This window comes from Neophocaena asiaeorientalis, unplaced genomic scaffold (genome assembly GCF_003031525.2).
Source record: "Neophocaena asiaeorientalis asiaeorientalis breed wild unplaced genomic scaffold, Neophocaena_asiaeorientalis_V1.1 scaffold170, whole genome shotgun sequence".
NCBI lineage: Eukaryota > Metazoa > Chordata > Mammalia > Artiodactyla > Phocoenidae > Neophocaena > Neophocaena asiaeorientalis.
This window is the reverse complement of record NW_020172463.1, coordinates 1,454,460-1,467,688: the sequence shown is the minus strand read 5'-3', so window position 1 is coordinate 1,467,688 and position 13,229 is coordinate 1,454,460. Positions and strand designations below refer to the sequence as shown.

Sequence of the window (13,229 nt, the reverse complement as noted above, 5' to 3'; positions counted from 1 at the left end):
TATTTACAATAGCCAGGACATGGAAGCAACCTAAGTGTCCATCAACAGATGAATGGATAAAGAAGATGTGGCACATACATACAATGGAATATTACTCAGCCATAAAAAGAAACGAAATTGAGTTATTTGTAGTGAGATGGATGGACCTAGAGTCTGTCATACAGAGTGAAGTAAGTCCAAAAGAGAAAAACAAATACCGTATGCTAACACATATATATGGAATCCAAAAAAATAATAAAAGGTCATGAAGAACCTAGGGGCAGGATGGGAGTAAAGACACAGAACTACTAGAGAATGGACTTGAGGACACGGGGAGGGGGAAGGGGAAGCGGGGATGAAGTGAGAGAGTGGCATGGACATATATACACTACCAAATGTAAAACTGATAGCTGGTGGGAGGCAGCCACATAGCATAGGGAGATCAGCTCGGTGCTCTGTGACCACCTAGAGAGGTGGGATAGGGAGGGTGGGAGGGAAGGGGACGCAAGAGGGAGGAGATATGGGGATATACGTATATGTATAGCTGATTCACTTTGTTATACAGCAGAAACTAACACACCTTTGTAAAGCAATTATACTCCAATAAAGATGTTTAAAAAAAAAAAAGACTGGTGTGTATGTATATGTTGGGCTGCATTTGGAAGAGACTGTAATTTTTAAAAATCCTCTCAATTTGTATTTTTCTTTAGCCATCCACAGATTCAAATTTTCATAAAGTTATTTTGGAAAATAACTGCTTTGTTTTCTCCAACATTTTAAATACCAAACTAGTTGTGTCTTATTAAGTGAAATATCACAATAAATGTTTATTTTCATACTCAGTAGTAGTTAGCATATGTTAGAAATAAAAAAGCCTTAGTAATCCTAAGAACAAAATATGCTGAAAGTTAAAAGCAAAATGCATTTCTATCAATTATACCTTGAAGAAGATAAAGGACTAGAAGCCAGAAAAAGATGACTTTTGATGTTACTTGTAACCACCACCGGAAGAAAAAGGGAAAAAATACAACGCGAACAATTCCCTTTCTAGTCAGAGAAGTCCATGGACTTTCAGGTTTTGCCTTAGCAAATGCAGACCCTGAGAAAAGTAACAAAATGACAGAGAACATTTATTACCCTTTAATTTCCTTAAAGAAAAAATTTCAACATTTGAAGAACAATAAAACATGAAAATTTATTTTGTACTATGAATGGGAAATGTCCAATTTTGGATAGGAGACACTTTTAAAAACATTATTCATGTTATCATATTAACTCAGGTACTTTAAAAAAAACCCATTTTTAATATTTCTCCCACATATTTTATAAATACAAGACAATGTTCAAATGTCAGTTCCAGTTAGGAATTAAAATTACCACTTTAATTTTTATAACAAGCCTTATAGTTTGCCTGGCAAATATGAGCTGCTTTTCTTTTACACTTATTAGTTCTTGGAAGTTCTTGGAATGATTCTTAGTGGGAGAAAAGACTAGCCAGTGGTATTTAAATGCTTCCATCCTCTCTTTTTTTCATACTATTTCTGACTTCACTTAGATTCACATTGCTTCTATTTCTACAAACAGATATATCTAACCCATTTTGAATTCTGTTTCTTCAAGGTCAATTTCTAACTTCATTAAACATTTGTTTATTCAAGACTCACCTCTTACAAGATCGACATCTATGAGATCTGGTTTCACATGTGCTGTTTTCTTTGGTTTATTCCTTAACCCCTGTAATATATTAAAAGTAGTACTGATAAGAGAGTAGATCTTTAAAGTCCTCATCACAAGGAAACAAAAATTGTAACTATGTATGAGGACAATTATTTAAACTAGACTTACTGTGGGGATCATTTCTCAATGTATAAAATATCGAATTATTATGGTTTACACCTGAAACTAATATGTCAATTATAACTCAATAAAAATGTAGTATTGATATTCATTATATATACATATATTTTTAAAACCCAGAATCAATGCTTAAAAATTTCAATTAAAAAGGAAAACTTTAAGTAATATAATGGACAAAAACTACTACTTTATATATTTGTTACAAAGGGAACACAACTGTAGTATAATAAATTTTATTACCTCCCCAAAGGATAAATGTAGGCACATATGCAACATGTCAGGCCTACTTATTACTAAAAGCATAATTCTAAAACAAAGACTACTGCTACCAATCAATTTGGATTACAGCCTGAGATGGTCCAGGAGACTGTGGTGCCCCAGCTTTGCACAGGAAAGTGTTGAAGCTGGCTAGGAGAGCAGTGGCCCTCAAGGGCCCTTAAGGTGTGATGCTGGGGGCATTCCTGCAGAAAGCAGTGGATCACAGCGCTGAGAACAGACAGGGATGCAGACTTCGTAGCAGATGCCAGCATGTAGGGGTGAGACCCAGAGAGGATGATGCACATCTCATGGTTGCCACTATTTTCACATGCCAACCACTAACCAGACCACAATGCAACCTTATCACCTCATAACTTAGATGCCATGCCCAATAGGAGGAGGAGGGAGAAGGCAGAAATCATGAATTGAATTAGTTTCAACTTGGAATCATTGAACACTAAGATTAAGTTTCTGCCATCAGTGTACAGAGTTAGAGTAGGGGTAGAGATCAAAATCAATGAAAAAACTATCAAAAAATAAATTACACTTTATTTATTTATTTATTTTGCGAAACGCGGGCCTCTCACTGTTGTGGCCTCTCCCGTTGCGGAGCACAGGATCCGGACGCGCAGGCTCAGTGGCCATGGCTCACGGGCCCAGCCGCTCTGCGGCATGTGGGATCTTCCCGGACCGGGGCACGAACCCGTGTCCCCATGCATCGGCAGGCGGACTCTCAACCACTGTGCCACCAGGGAAGCCCTAAATTACACTTTATAACTTAAGACCAGTATGTTAAGAATTGGAGGAGCTTAGGCTAAACTCCTTGGAATGCAAGTGCTGAGCGATGACACAGTGTTTCAATGATTTGCTTATTGTTCATTCAATCAACCAAGTAACCTGGTTGTTTAGTCCTAATCCAAGTAACAATGACCCCTTAAATTAAAAATTTGATCAAGTACTGCATTTATCTAAAACAAAGAATAAGACAGCATTTGAGCTGAGAATTAACTGAGAATTAACTGAGATGTTTAAACCAAAAATGTACCCTGAAATCAAGATGCAATTAACCTCTGAACTCCTTCAAATAGTCTGTCCATGTGAAGTTGCAAACTACCCAGATATAAAAACAAAAGAGAAAGAAGGGTGAGGGTTGAAGACATAGCCATGATGATCTTATATACAGTCAATCCTTATATTCATAGATTCCATATTTGCAAATTCACCTATTCACTAAAATTTATTGGTCCCTAAAATCAATACTTGCTGTGATTTTGCAGTCATTTGTAGCTATGCATAGAGTAAGAGTGGCAAAAAATTTGAGTCACTCAATGTTCACATTTCCAGCTGAGGTCAAACAAGGCAACACTCTGCCTTCTTGTTTCAGCTCTCTTGTTTCAGTTCCTTTTCACAGTCTATTTAATGTCAAGTCTTTTGCATTTTTTGTATTTTGTCGGTAATTTTGTGGTTTAAAATGGTCCCCTAGATAGTGTTGACATGCGGTTCAGTGTTCCTACGTACAAGAAGGCTGTGACGTGCCTCACTGAGAAAATGTGTTAGGTAAGCTCTATTCAGGCATGAGCTGTTGGCCATTAGTTCAATGTTAATGGATCAACAACATATATTAAATAAGTTCTCATAAAACAAGGTTATGTATTGATCAGTTGACCAAAGTGTTGTAACTAGGGACTCGCAGGAACTTAACTCTGTATTTCTCCTAAGAGCAACAGTCAATATTCACTAATTCAGTGTTCATGACGACTTGAAAGAACATAACTACTGCAAATAATAAGAAACAACTCTATCTGTACTTCATTTCCCATTTTAATGTCATGACAGAGTGGCTGATAGACTATAAATCATTCCCAATATTTTGCAAATTGGAAAGGCAATACTAATAATACATTTAAACAAAAATTCATTAATCAAGCACTATTCAAATTTGGCATCAAGTTTATTATGATATTTTACCTTTATTAATGCCAACAAATTCGAAAACAGTAACATATTTTAATTTACTTCTGTCTTTTATGTATTATTTTTCTAGCACTTTGAAAATAACCTTACTGCTAATGTTTATAACAAATCTGAAGCTTAATTTACTGCTGTATACCTAGAATTTTCATCAAGATTGTTTTAAAAACTTAAAGCCCTTATAAAAGGAACAGTAAATTGTTTTGATTTATGCAATTATGTTGTTTTTCAACATGCTCATTCTACTTGACCTTTTTAATATGTGGTTCATTTCCTATTTTATGTTTTATTAAAACATTTATTTTGAGCTACATTGTAGTCATAGCATAACTGCCAACTTCGACAAAACTTCCCCCTCAAGGTAGCCTATCAGAATATGTAAAAGGTTTAAAGAAAGATAAAGTTCACTGACAAATCTTCTAACATTAGTGAGTTTATTCACAGAAATAAAATATATTAGGACCAAGGTGTCAGCCTTCATAAAAGGTGATTTTAATTAAGTAGATATTTTAAGTTGGACAATTTTTAAATTGGTTTAAACTACGTTCACACAGAACAGCATAGCTTTTAGTACTAAATATAATTATGAACCTTCAAGAAATTTGACTGAACAAACAAAAAAGGAAAACTAACCCAGTTTCAGAAAAAGATTTTTTAAACTACTCGTTTAACTAGAAAGTAGAAATTATTAAGTACTGGGCTTCCCTGGTGGCACAGTGCTTGCGAGTCCGCCTGCTGATGCAGGGGACACGGGTTCGTGCCCCGGTCCAGGAAGATCCCACATGCCGCGGAGCGGCTGGGCCCGTGAGCCATGGCCGCTGAGCCTGCGCGTCCGGAGCCTGTGCTCCACAACGGGAGAGACCACAACAGTGAGAGGCCCGCATACCGCAAAAAAATAAATAAAAATTATCAAGTACTATGAATACAATTAATCTCCAAGAATCCAAGTAATATATTCTTTATTGAATATACACTTACACTCCTATAGTACATTCCTAAAGGGCAATGACACAAATAGTATGAAGTTTTGAATTTTTAAAAATATCTAAGCACACAGATAATGTTGAGCCAAAAAGCTTACAAGTTCTGTTTAAGTTTAGAAAATACTTCTGGTCAACGATCCAGACTTCACATGCATGGAACTATTATAATACGTAGACTCTATCAAAGGACATAACCATCAGTTTCACTTTCCGGAAATCCTGTTTAGTTTCTCCCAACCCTTTTTTCCTTTACCATGACTTTAAATAACATAGTTTGTTTTGTTGAAGCTTTACAACTCTAGTATGTACTAAAACACAGGGAAAGTCCACATTTACTTTTAAATTTGGGTCAAGGTGATCAGAAAACTACAGTTTTCAGTTATAATTTCTAAAACGTTTAAGAAAACATCACTTGCAACTCAGAAAAGACTTTAGCAATATCAACTAGGGTCTTTAATATAAAAAAAATTTCCAAGAAATATATTTTCATGGCTTTCTTTGATTTCTTTAGTTGTTGCTCACTGCTTTGACAGATAATAAAAGAATCGATTACCTAAAAGGACAAACTCAATACGTTTGTTAGTGTTCTCTATGCAACAGGTAGAGTGTTTTTGTTCTTTTAAATCAAATATTAACATTAATACACCACAGTTATGCACTTCTCTACCTTCCTTAGAATAAATACAAAATTATTTTACACTATAACTTGCTTCCACTAGAATGTTTAACAAAAATGTTACGCTTGTCAACACATTAACCTTTTCAATTAAAAATAACAAAAGTAAGTTGTGAGTTTGTTGCAGAGAACAATAAGGCAACTAACTGAAGAAGAGTGGGGTATATTCTTTATATATATATATATATATATATATTTATATTTTGGGGAGGGGGTTAAATTTCAAAAAACATCCAAATGTGCCAACTGGTAACACAATCCCTCAAGGTACTTAACACTCCCTGTCCAACAAGTTAAAGACTGTCAAAGAAAATAAAAGATTTCAAGGCATCTTACTAGACCTCTCTGCTGCCCTTTATTTGTTTAACTTTTCCAGCTCTTCGTGATAGTCTCAGACCGTTGTCTCATAGGTCTCTCACTTCTCTTTCCTCCTTCACTTACATCTGTTTTTAACCTATCCATTAAATGTTGTTTCCCAGTGTTCTGTTCTCAGCCTTTTTCTCTCATCATTCAATGTAAATCCACTCACTCCTATAGCTGTATCTGTATAATGTGTATAATACATAAAATACCCATATATACATGGGTAGATGAAATACATAATTACAAATGAGATAAATTCAATTAAGAGAGGGATGTATAGTTCTCTATTGGGATGCAAAGTGGGGAAGCAGCCCTGGGAGGTTAGGAAAGATTTCACAGAGGAAGTTACTCATGAGCTGAGCTTGACAGACATTAGAGAGAATGAGGAAAACATGCCAGACAGAATGTTTTACACACACACACACACACTCTTTCTCTCTCTCTCTCTCTCTCTCTACATATTGAGGACTCCCCAGTCTCTCTCCCAAGTATCACCTGGATAATTCTGAAACAGAATTCTGTATCTGCTCCTCTTCTAATATTTCCCACCATACTTAGTGCTGCCTTAGTGAAGTTGTTGAAATAGAAATTTAATCAGGTAACTTTTTCTGCTTAAAATCCTTCAATGTCTCTCCCATTGTTTTCCAGATTATGCCTAGACTCTAGGGTAAAGCAGTTAAGCCCCTTCAAGATCTGACTTCCATATCCTTTCATGTTTTACTCCTAATCACTCTAATCGCCCTCCTCCACCCAACCTATTAGCCATCAGGTTCCTTGAGGATTCTGAGTCAGGCATGCTCCTTCCTTCCTTCATGTATATTTTCATATGGTCTTCATTCTGTCTGGAATGTTTTCCTCATTCTAATGTCTGTCAAACTCAGCTCATGAGTCACTTCCTCTGTGAAATCTTTCCTAACCTCCCCAGGGCTGCTTCCCCACTTTGCATCCCAAGAGAGAACTACACATCCCTCTCTCTCTCTCTCTCTCTTTTGTTTTTTTTGTTGTACGCGGGCCTCTCACCGCTGTGGCCTCTCCCGCTTCAGAGTACAGGCTCCGGACGCGCAGGCTCCGCGGCCATGGCTCACGGGCCCAGCCGCTCCGCGGCATGTGGGATCCTCCCGGACCGGGGCACGAACCCGTGTCCCCTGCATCGGTAGGCGGACTCTCAACCACTGCGCCACCAGGGAAGCCCCACATCCCTCTCTTAATTGAACTGATCTCATTTGTAATTATGTATCTCATCTAAAACATTATAATCTATTTTATCTTTCTGTTCCCATGATTTAATCCTATACTTAAGACATAGTAGGTGGTGCTCACTGCAACTTTGTTAACTGTATTACTTCTTCATGTAAATAGTTCAAAATTAAAATTAACAAATGGCAAAGAATCTTCCTCTTCATTATAGACGATTAAGTTGTCTAAACACTGAAATTTTTAAGTAACTATAGACACTGGTTTTTAATCTAATATAAACCTTTCTGCACAAAATATAAACCGTCAAGCAACTAAAGTAACATTCTCTGGGCCAATATTAAGTTTAGCTCGTGCAGGAACACACTGATTAGTATCATCTATGCAAATGAAAAATATAAATCTTATTACTGAAAAGGTGTGACTGCTGAGAAACAGAACAAATTTAGTTAAAAAATAGTTTCCATGTTAGCAAGGTAGCCTATGAGAATGTCTTATCAGCGTTAAATGATTACATGTCCAAGAAGAGACTATGAACTACGAAAACATTTCAATTAATGCTTTACTTTCCTAAATTCTTTCAAAAAATGTCCAACTTTTCAGCGACTCTATTTGCGTCCAAATCATTCTGTTAGTAGCACCAAAAAGCAGATCTCAATTAAACAGAGCAGCGTTTGCACAGGATCACTCAGGCGGGAAAAATCCTGAAACACTTACCAGTTTAATAAACTGTACAGAGCAATGACAGCATCAAAAGGGAGGAAAAGCAAACTAGAAGTATAAGGTGACAAGTGAAAGGGGAAAAGAGCTGACAAAAAATAATCATTAGAAATTAAATTGTAAAAGAACAGAAAGATGCTAAAGAGCAAAAAGAGAAAAATCATCAGAGGTAAAGACACATGAATATGCCCTCATAAAAGAGTTTACCTCTTTATTTAAAAGTTTGGATAGCATAAGTAATATTAATTTGTACCTTTAAAGGTCGACAGAAAGATATTAAATAAACTGTGGTTAATAATCAATTTATAGAATATACAAAATGAAATAAACTTGTTACCTTGATTTCTCTTTGTTCAACAGATTTTTCCCATATTTGTTGATCATATGCTCCAATCTATGAAAATAAATTAAAAATAATACTACATTAAATGATCATTGTTGGAACCCATCCAACAGGTATAACTGTTGAATTACAAGCAACTTAATGTTTATTCAGCACAGATTAGATCCAGCTCTGTCTCAGACTTCTGTGATCAATTCTGTATGGCAGTGGTTCTCAAAGTATGCTTGCAGGACCTGCAGTTTTAGCATCTTCTTGAAACTTGACAGAAATGGCAATTCTCTGGTTTCAGCCCAGAATTACTCAATCAGAAATAGGGATGTGATACTCAACAATGTTTGTAAAAAACCCTCTAGATTATTCTGATACACTACTAAAGTTTAAAAGCCTAGGGCAGTGACCCTAGGGAATTTTTATTTTGAATAAACATAATTGCTACAGCCCTGGTACATTCAAGAAAACATTCCCAAGTGATTAATTCTTTATGGAGTTATTTTTAAAGAAAAAAAAATCAATATTCTACAGAAGTAAAAATTCATAAGCAGGTAGACCACAATTACCAATTAGATGAAGGTTTAAATTGAAAAATATAGTCAGGAAAGCAATTGAAGACACAGGGAAAAGCATCAAGAAGTAGAATTCCTTGTACCTTCTGTGTCTATTACTCTTAGATGCTGGGAAGGTCTCTGAAATATACCTTCACCTGGGCAGGATGAACAAACCATTCTTACTGTTCCTAACCAAGTTCTTCTCTGTTACCTCCTATTGTCTCCAGTTTCCACTTAATTTCCTACATCCAGTAGGATACTAAAGTGGGTCAAGAGCCTATAGTTTAAACTGAGAGTCTTCATTATTAGCATTAATTGAAAATTAGAATCCTGATACATTAAAATTACTTCAGATAATTACAATTTAGAGACTGGAGACAGAGACCAGAGATAGGCAAAGATATGAGTAAGTTCAGGAAAATATTTTCTGACTCACAAAACCTTTCTACCCAGAAGTCCTCTTAGCTACATGTTATTTTTTAAATCTCGTTTCAAGAAATGAGAAATTGAGAATATGAGAAGGGTTTAAATATAGATATAAAGGAGCTAAAAAATGATTTATTAAATCATTTTTTAAAGGTGTGACTTGTTATAAAGACTTTTTAAGGATGTACATGTGTTTGTACGTTTTCTAGCAAAGAGAGAGCAACACCCAGACACCCAGTGTGGATCTGGGGATGTTCTATAACAGCCCGTCATTTCTATTATCTCTCCTACATATTACCTTATTCATTCTAATTTCTCTGGTCCTTTAAATACTGTTCTTTTTCATCACATTCCTGTGACTCCTTTCTTATTTTCAAAATCACTTTATGATATAATAATACCCTGCAAATTAAAATCTTATAACACCTAGACCAAGCCACATAGACTGAACAACTGACTTACACTTAACCAAAGCTGCCATCAGTCTCTATAAAGCACGATTAATAAGCCCTAGGTAAGCAATAACCAAATGGTTAGACCTAATGGCAGAGCTGACCTGCGGTGACTAACTGCCCCTCAATCATCTTCCTTAAAATCAGAAAAGAAGTATGGGAACACAGATTCCAGAGGAGTAATTCTGCTCTAACTGGATAATTCAGAATGACTGGGCTTGATTCAATTAAAAGTTATTTTTTAAATGTGTAACTATTTCAATGCACTGCATACTCTTCAGTGAAACAATAATCAAAACTAATAAAGAATAGGTACCAATATGTTTAATAATTATTTTGGCAGTATTTTGTTTTCACATACAAAACAATTGCACTAGGTTCTCTTTTTAAAGAACTGTGGGTTTTTTTTTTTAATTAATTAATTTACTTATTGGTCACACCGTACAGCATGTGGGATCCTAGTTCCCCAACCAGGGATCGAACCTGTGCTCCCTGCTATGGAAGCGTGGAGTCTTAACCACTGGCCCGCCAGGAAAGTCCAAGAACTGTGTTTTTATTTCAAGACAACTCAAGAATATGGACATGGAAATACATATCCCACAGTCCTAAAGTCAGGGAAAATAAAATAATGCATGTGCAACAGACCAAGTCAGGAAAGCATGCCAGTACAACCACAGCATGGTACTGAATAGCTCCAGGTTTTTAAAAAGGTATAGAAAGTCTAATAAACCTTGCAGTGAAGCAGTGACTAGAAGTAGAAAAGTTTTTTGAAGGCTGAGGTTCTTAAAAACAGCAGAATGGTGATGTGGAATATTCCTATAAAAAGGATATAAAAAGGAAAATGATGGCTTGTTTTACTGGCTAATCAACTTTTCTTCAAAGATTTGATGCGTGAGAGGAAGGACAACTTTTACTATACTAGAGTACCTTGTGGGATCTTAATTTTTTTTTTTTAACCAGGTAAGTGTCATTTTCAATTACAAGCAATTAAATGTCTCAAAAAGTGGAAACATCAGTTCTCCTTTGCAGCAGACTTTTTTTTGTTTTTAAAATACTACCAGAATGGACCCTTTAGTTACATACGCAAATTGACTTCTTTACTGAAGAAAACTGTGAGGGTGCCCTTAAAGCTAAACACAGGTGCTTCAGGAGATGTTCAGGGTTCTGCTTAGTGATGCATATGCCATTAACAAACTACCCTCACATATGAATTCAGACTGAATTGTCTCTGAAAATTGTTTCTTGGGATATGTGTGTAGTACCTCAGCGGCATCATGAAATCAGAGTGGTGGCAGGATACTAGAAGGGACAGGGAAGGAATTCAGAAGGGAAGGCTCTTTTCTGACCTAAAGCCTCACTTTCTTCCACTCTGAAATCTGGCAAGATAGAAGATTAGAACATCTGCAGCTGGGGTCAACCTTTTCCCTTGAAAGAAACATAATCTTATGGTCAATCATAACTGAGCAAGAAAAGAAGTGAAACAGACTGAAGAGGAGAAGAACCATCTTCCCAAGACTTAAGGTCATGGATCAAGAATAATTTGCAGGCTGTGTTAAAAAAAATAAATAAAAAACAAACAACTTGACAAGTTTTCCGAAGGTTCTATACTACTTCGGACATACACATACTTGGCAGACTTGACTAAATCACCTAAACTTGATAGCTGTTTCTTTTTTGTATTTCTTCTACAAAAAATTAAATAACAAGGCCAAGTTCAAATATAGTTCTCTGTGAAAAATCAGGAAGAAAATAACTACATTATTTTTTTAATGTCATACAAAAGATTAAAGGAAGCTCAGTAGTAACATTTGTCTAACAGAACAGGAATTTTAATCAGATAATATGTTCTTTAATTGGGAAAAAATATTATGTAATATTTTGGCCACTTTCAAATTTCAGCTACCTCCTAACTGCTCTTTCCTGACCCACAAAATGCCTCCACTGTTTGGGTGTTTAGAAAAGTGCCTAACATTCTATGGGAACAAAAGGATATATGTGCAAACAATGTTTTGTTGGTAGATAGAAATACCTAGGTAATTAATGTATGAGAAGTTATATGAATTTTCAACCATATTCTTCACGTGACAATGTGTTTCAAGGAGGGAAAAATATTGTTTCTATTGTATTATAAGAGAGGACTCTGGGGCTTCCCTGGTGGCGCAGTGGTTGAGAGTCCACCCGCCAATGCAGGGGACACGGGTTTGTGCCCCGGTCCGGAAAGATCCCACATGCCGCGGAGCGGGTGGGCCCGTGAGCCATGGCCACTGAGCCTGCGCTCCGCAACGGGAGAGGCCACAACAGTGAGAGGCCCGCGTACCAGAGAGGACTCTGAAATCCTGATTTACATTTGATGTGCAGCGAACTGTTTTATACATGTTAAGAAAGTAAAGTTCATTTTCTGGTGCCTGGTTATAGTAAGCAAAGTTTATCAATGCTCTGGTTATTACTCCCACAGATGCCCTGAACACCTTAAGCCTCAGGCGTACTGTTACCCAACCAGAGCTGATCTACAGTCAGCTTTTCTCACCTGGTCCCAGAAGACCAAACACTGCCCTCTACAGATTCATGCTGTATCTTCAACAACAGGTCTGGCAATCCTATATGGATCACTTACACTACTCCCCATAATGACAGCAAGGATAATTCTAAATTTTCTTTTCACAGGCTTTAATTCCTAATTACTCTGAACATAACACTTCAATTACTTCCACTTCTAAGATCGAAGCCATAAGATGCAAATGTTAAAATTGGTTTAAAAAAAATACAAACAGAAAATATCTGAGGGACCAGTGCCCTGAAAGTGGTAAAAAAAAATTTTTTTAAGAAAAAAATTAGAAAAGAAATTGAGATACTATAACTTAGTAATATCAAGTGGATTAAAATTGAACTAAATAGATGCTTTCTGACCTACTGAAGACCTACTTATAAAAGGCAAGTGGATGTAGCTAATATGCTACAGTAAGTATGTATGTAAATATAGACAGCAGACATTTTAGAAGGATACATGAAAGCCATTAATAATGAGGACAGCTCTTTTACTTTCTGCTTTATATTCACTGATCCTACATCACTTTTTCTCCCTACAATGGATAAATACTGTTTTTATAAAGCAGGATTCTAACCCAGGTCTGATGAACTGCAAAGTAATTTGAATTAGTTATCTAAGAAATTAATATGTTTCTGTCAATGAATAGTAACTTTACAAGGAATTATCTACCTCCACCTATCATCATTCTTATTTTGTACCTTTCTATATACTGAGACAAACAAAATGGGGAAGGGGAAAAAGAGGGGTGGGACAAAGAGAGGGGAACGAGGGAGGGGCAGTCAGGGATGGAGAGAGAGAGAGGGATGAGAGAAGGAGAGAACTGGTAGGTAGAGAAAAAGACTGTCTTTGTCTAGGTGTCTGCCGGAGTCAGCTCTGACTTCTAAGGAAAAAAAAATTGTAACGAAAATGAAGGT

The 13,229-nt window shown here is 36.2% G+C and overlaps 1 protein-coding gene across 4 annotated transcripts in view; it reads right to left on the bottom strand.

Annotated features, from left to right (window-relative positions):
* The window catches only part of PHTF2 (putative homeodomain transcription factor 2), a 142,920-nt gene that overhangs the window by 77,588 nt on the left and 52,103 nt on the right, over nucleotides 1–13,229 (bottom strand). For all 4 annotated transcript variants that reach the window (XM_024738099.1, XM_024738102.1, XM_024738101.1 and 1 more), the window contains exons 3-5: nucleotides 8,339–8,395; nucleotides 1,644–1,713; nucleotides 920–1,078 (exon numbers count right to left, since the gene is read on the bottom strand). In XM_024738099.1, coding sequence (XP_024593867.1) covers nucleotides 920–1,078; nucleotides 1,644–1,713; nucleotides 8,339–8,395 — 286 coding nt within the window. The remainder of the gene's footprint in view (nucleotides 1–919; nucleotides 1,079–1,643; nucleotides 1,714–8,338; nucleotides 8,396–13,229) is intronic.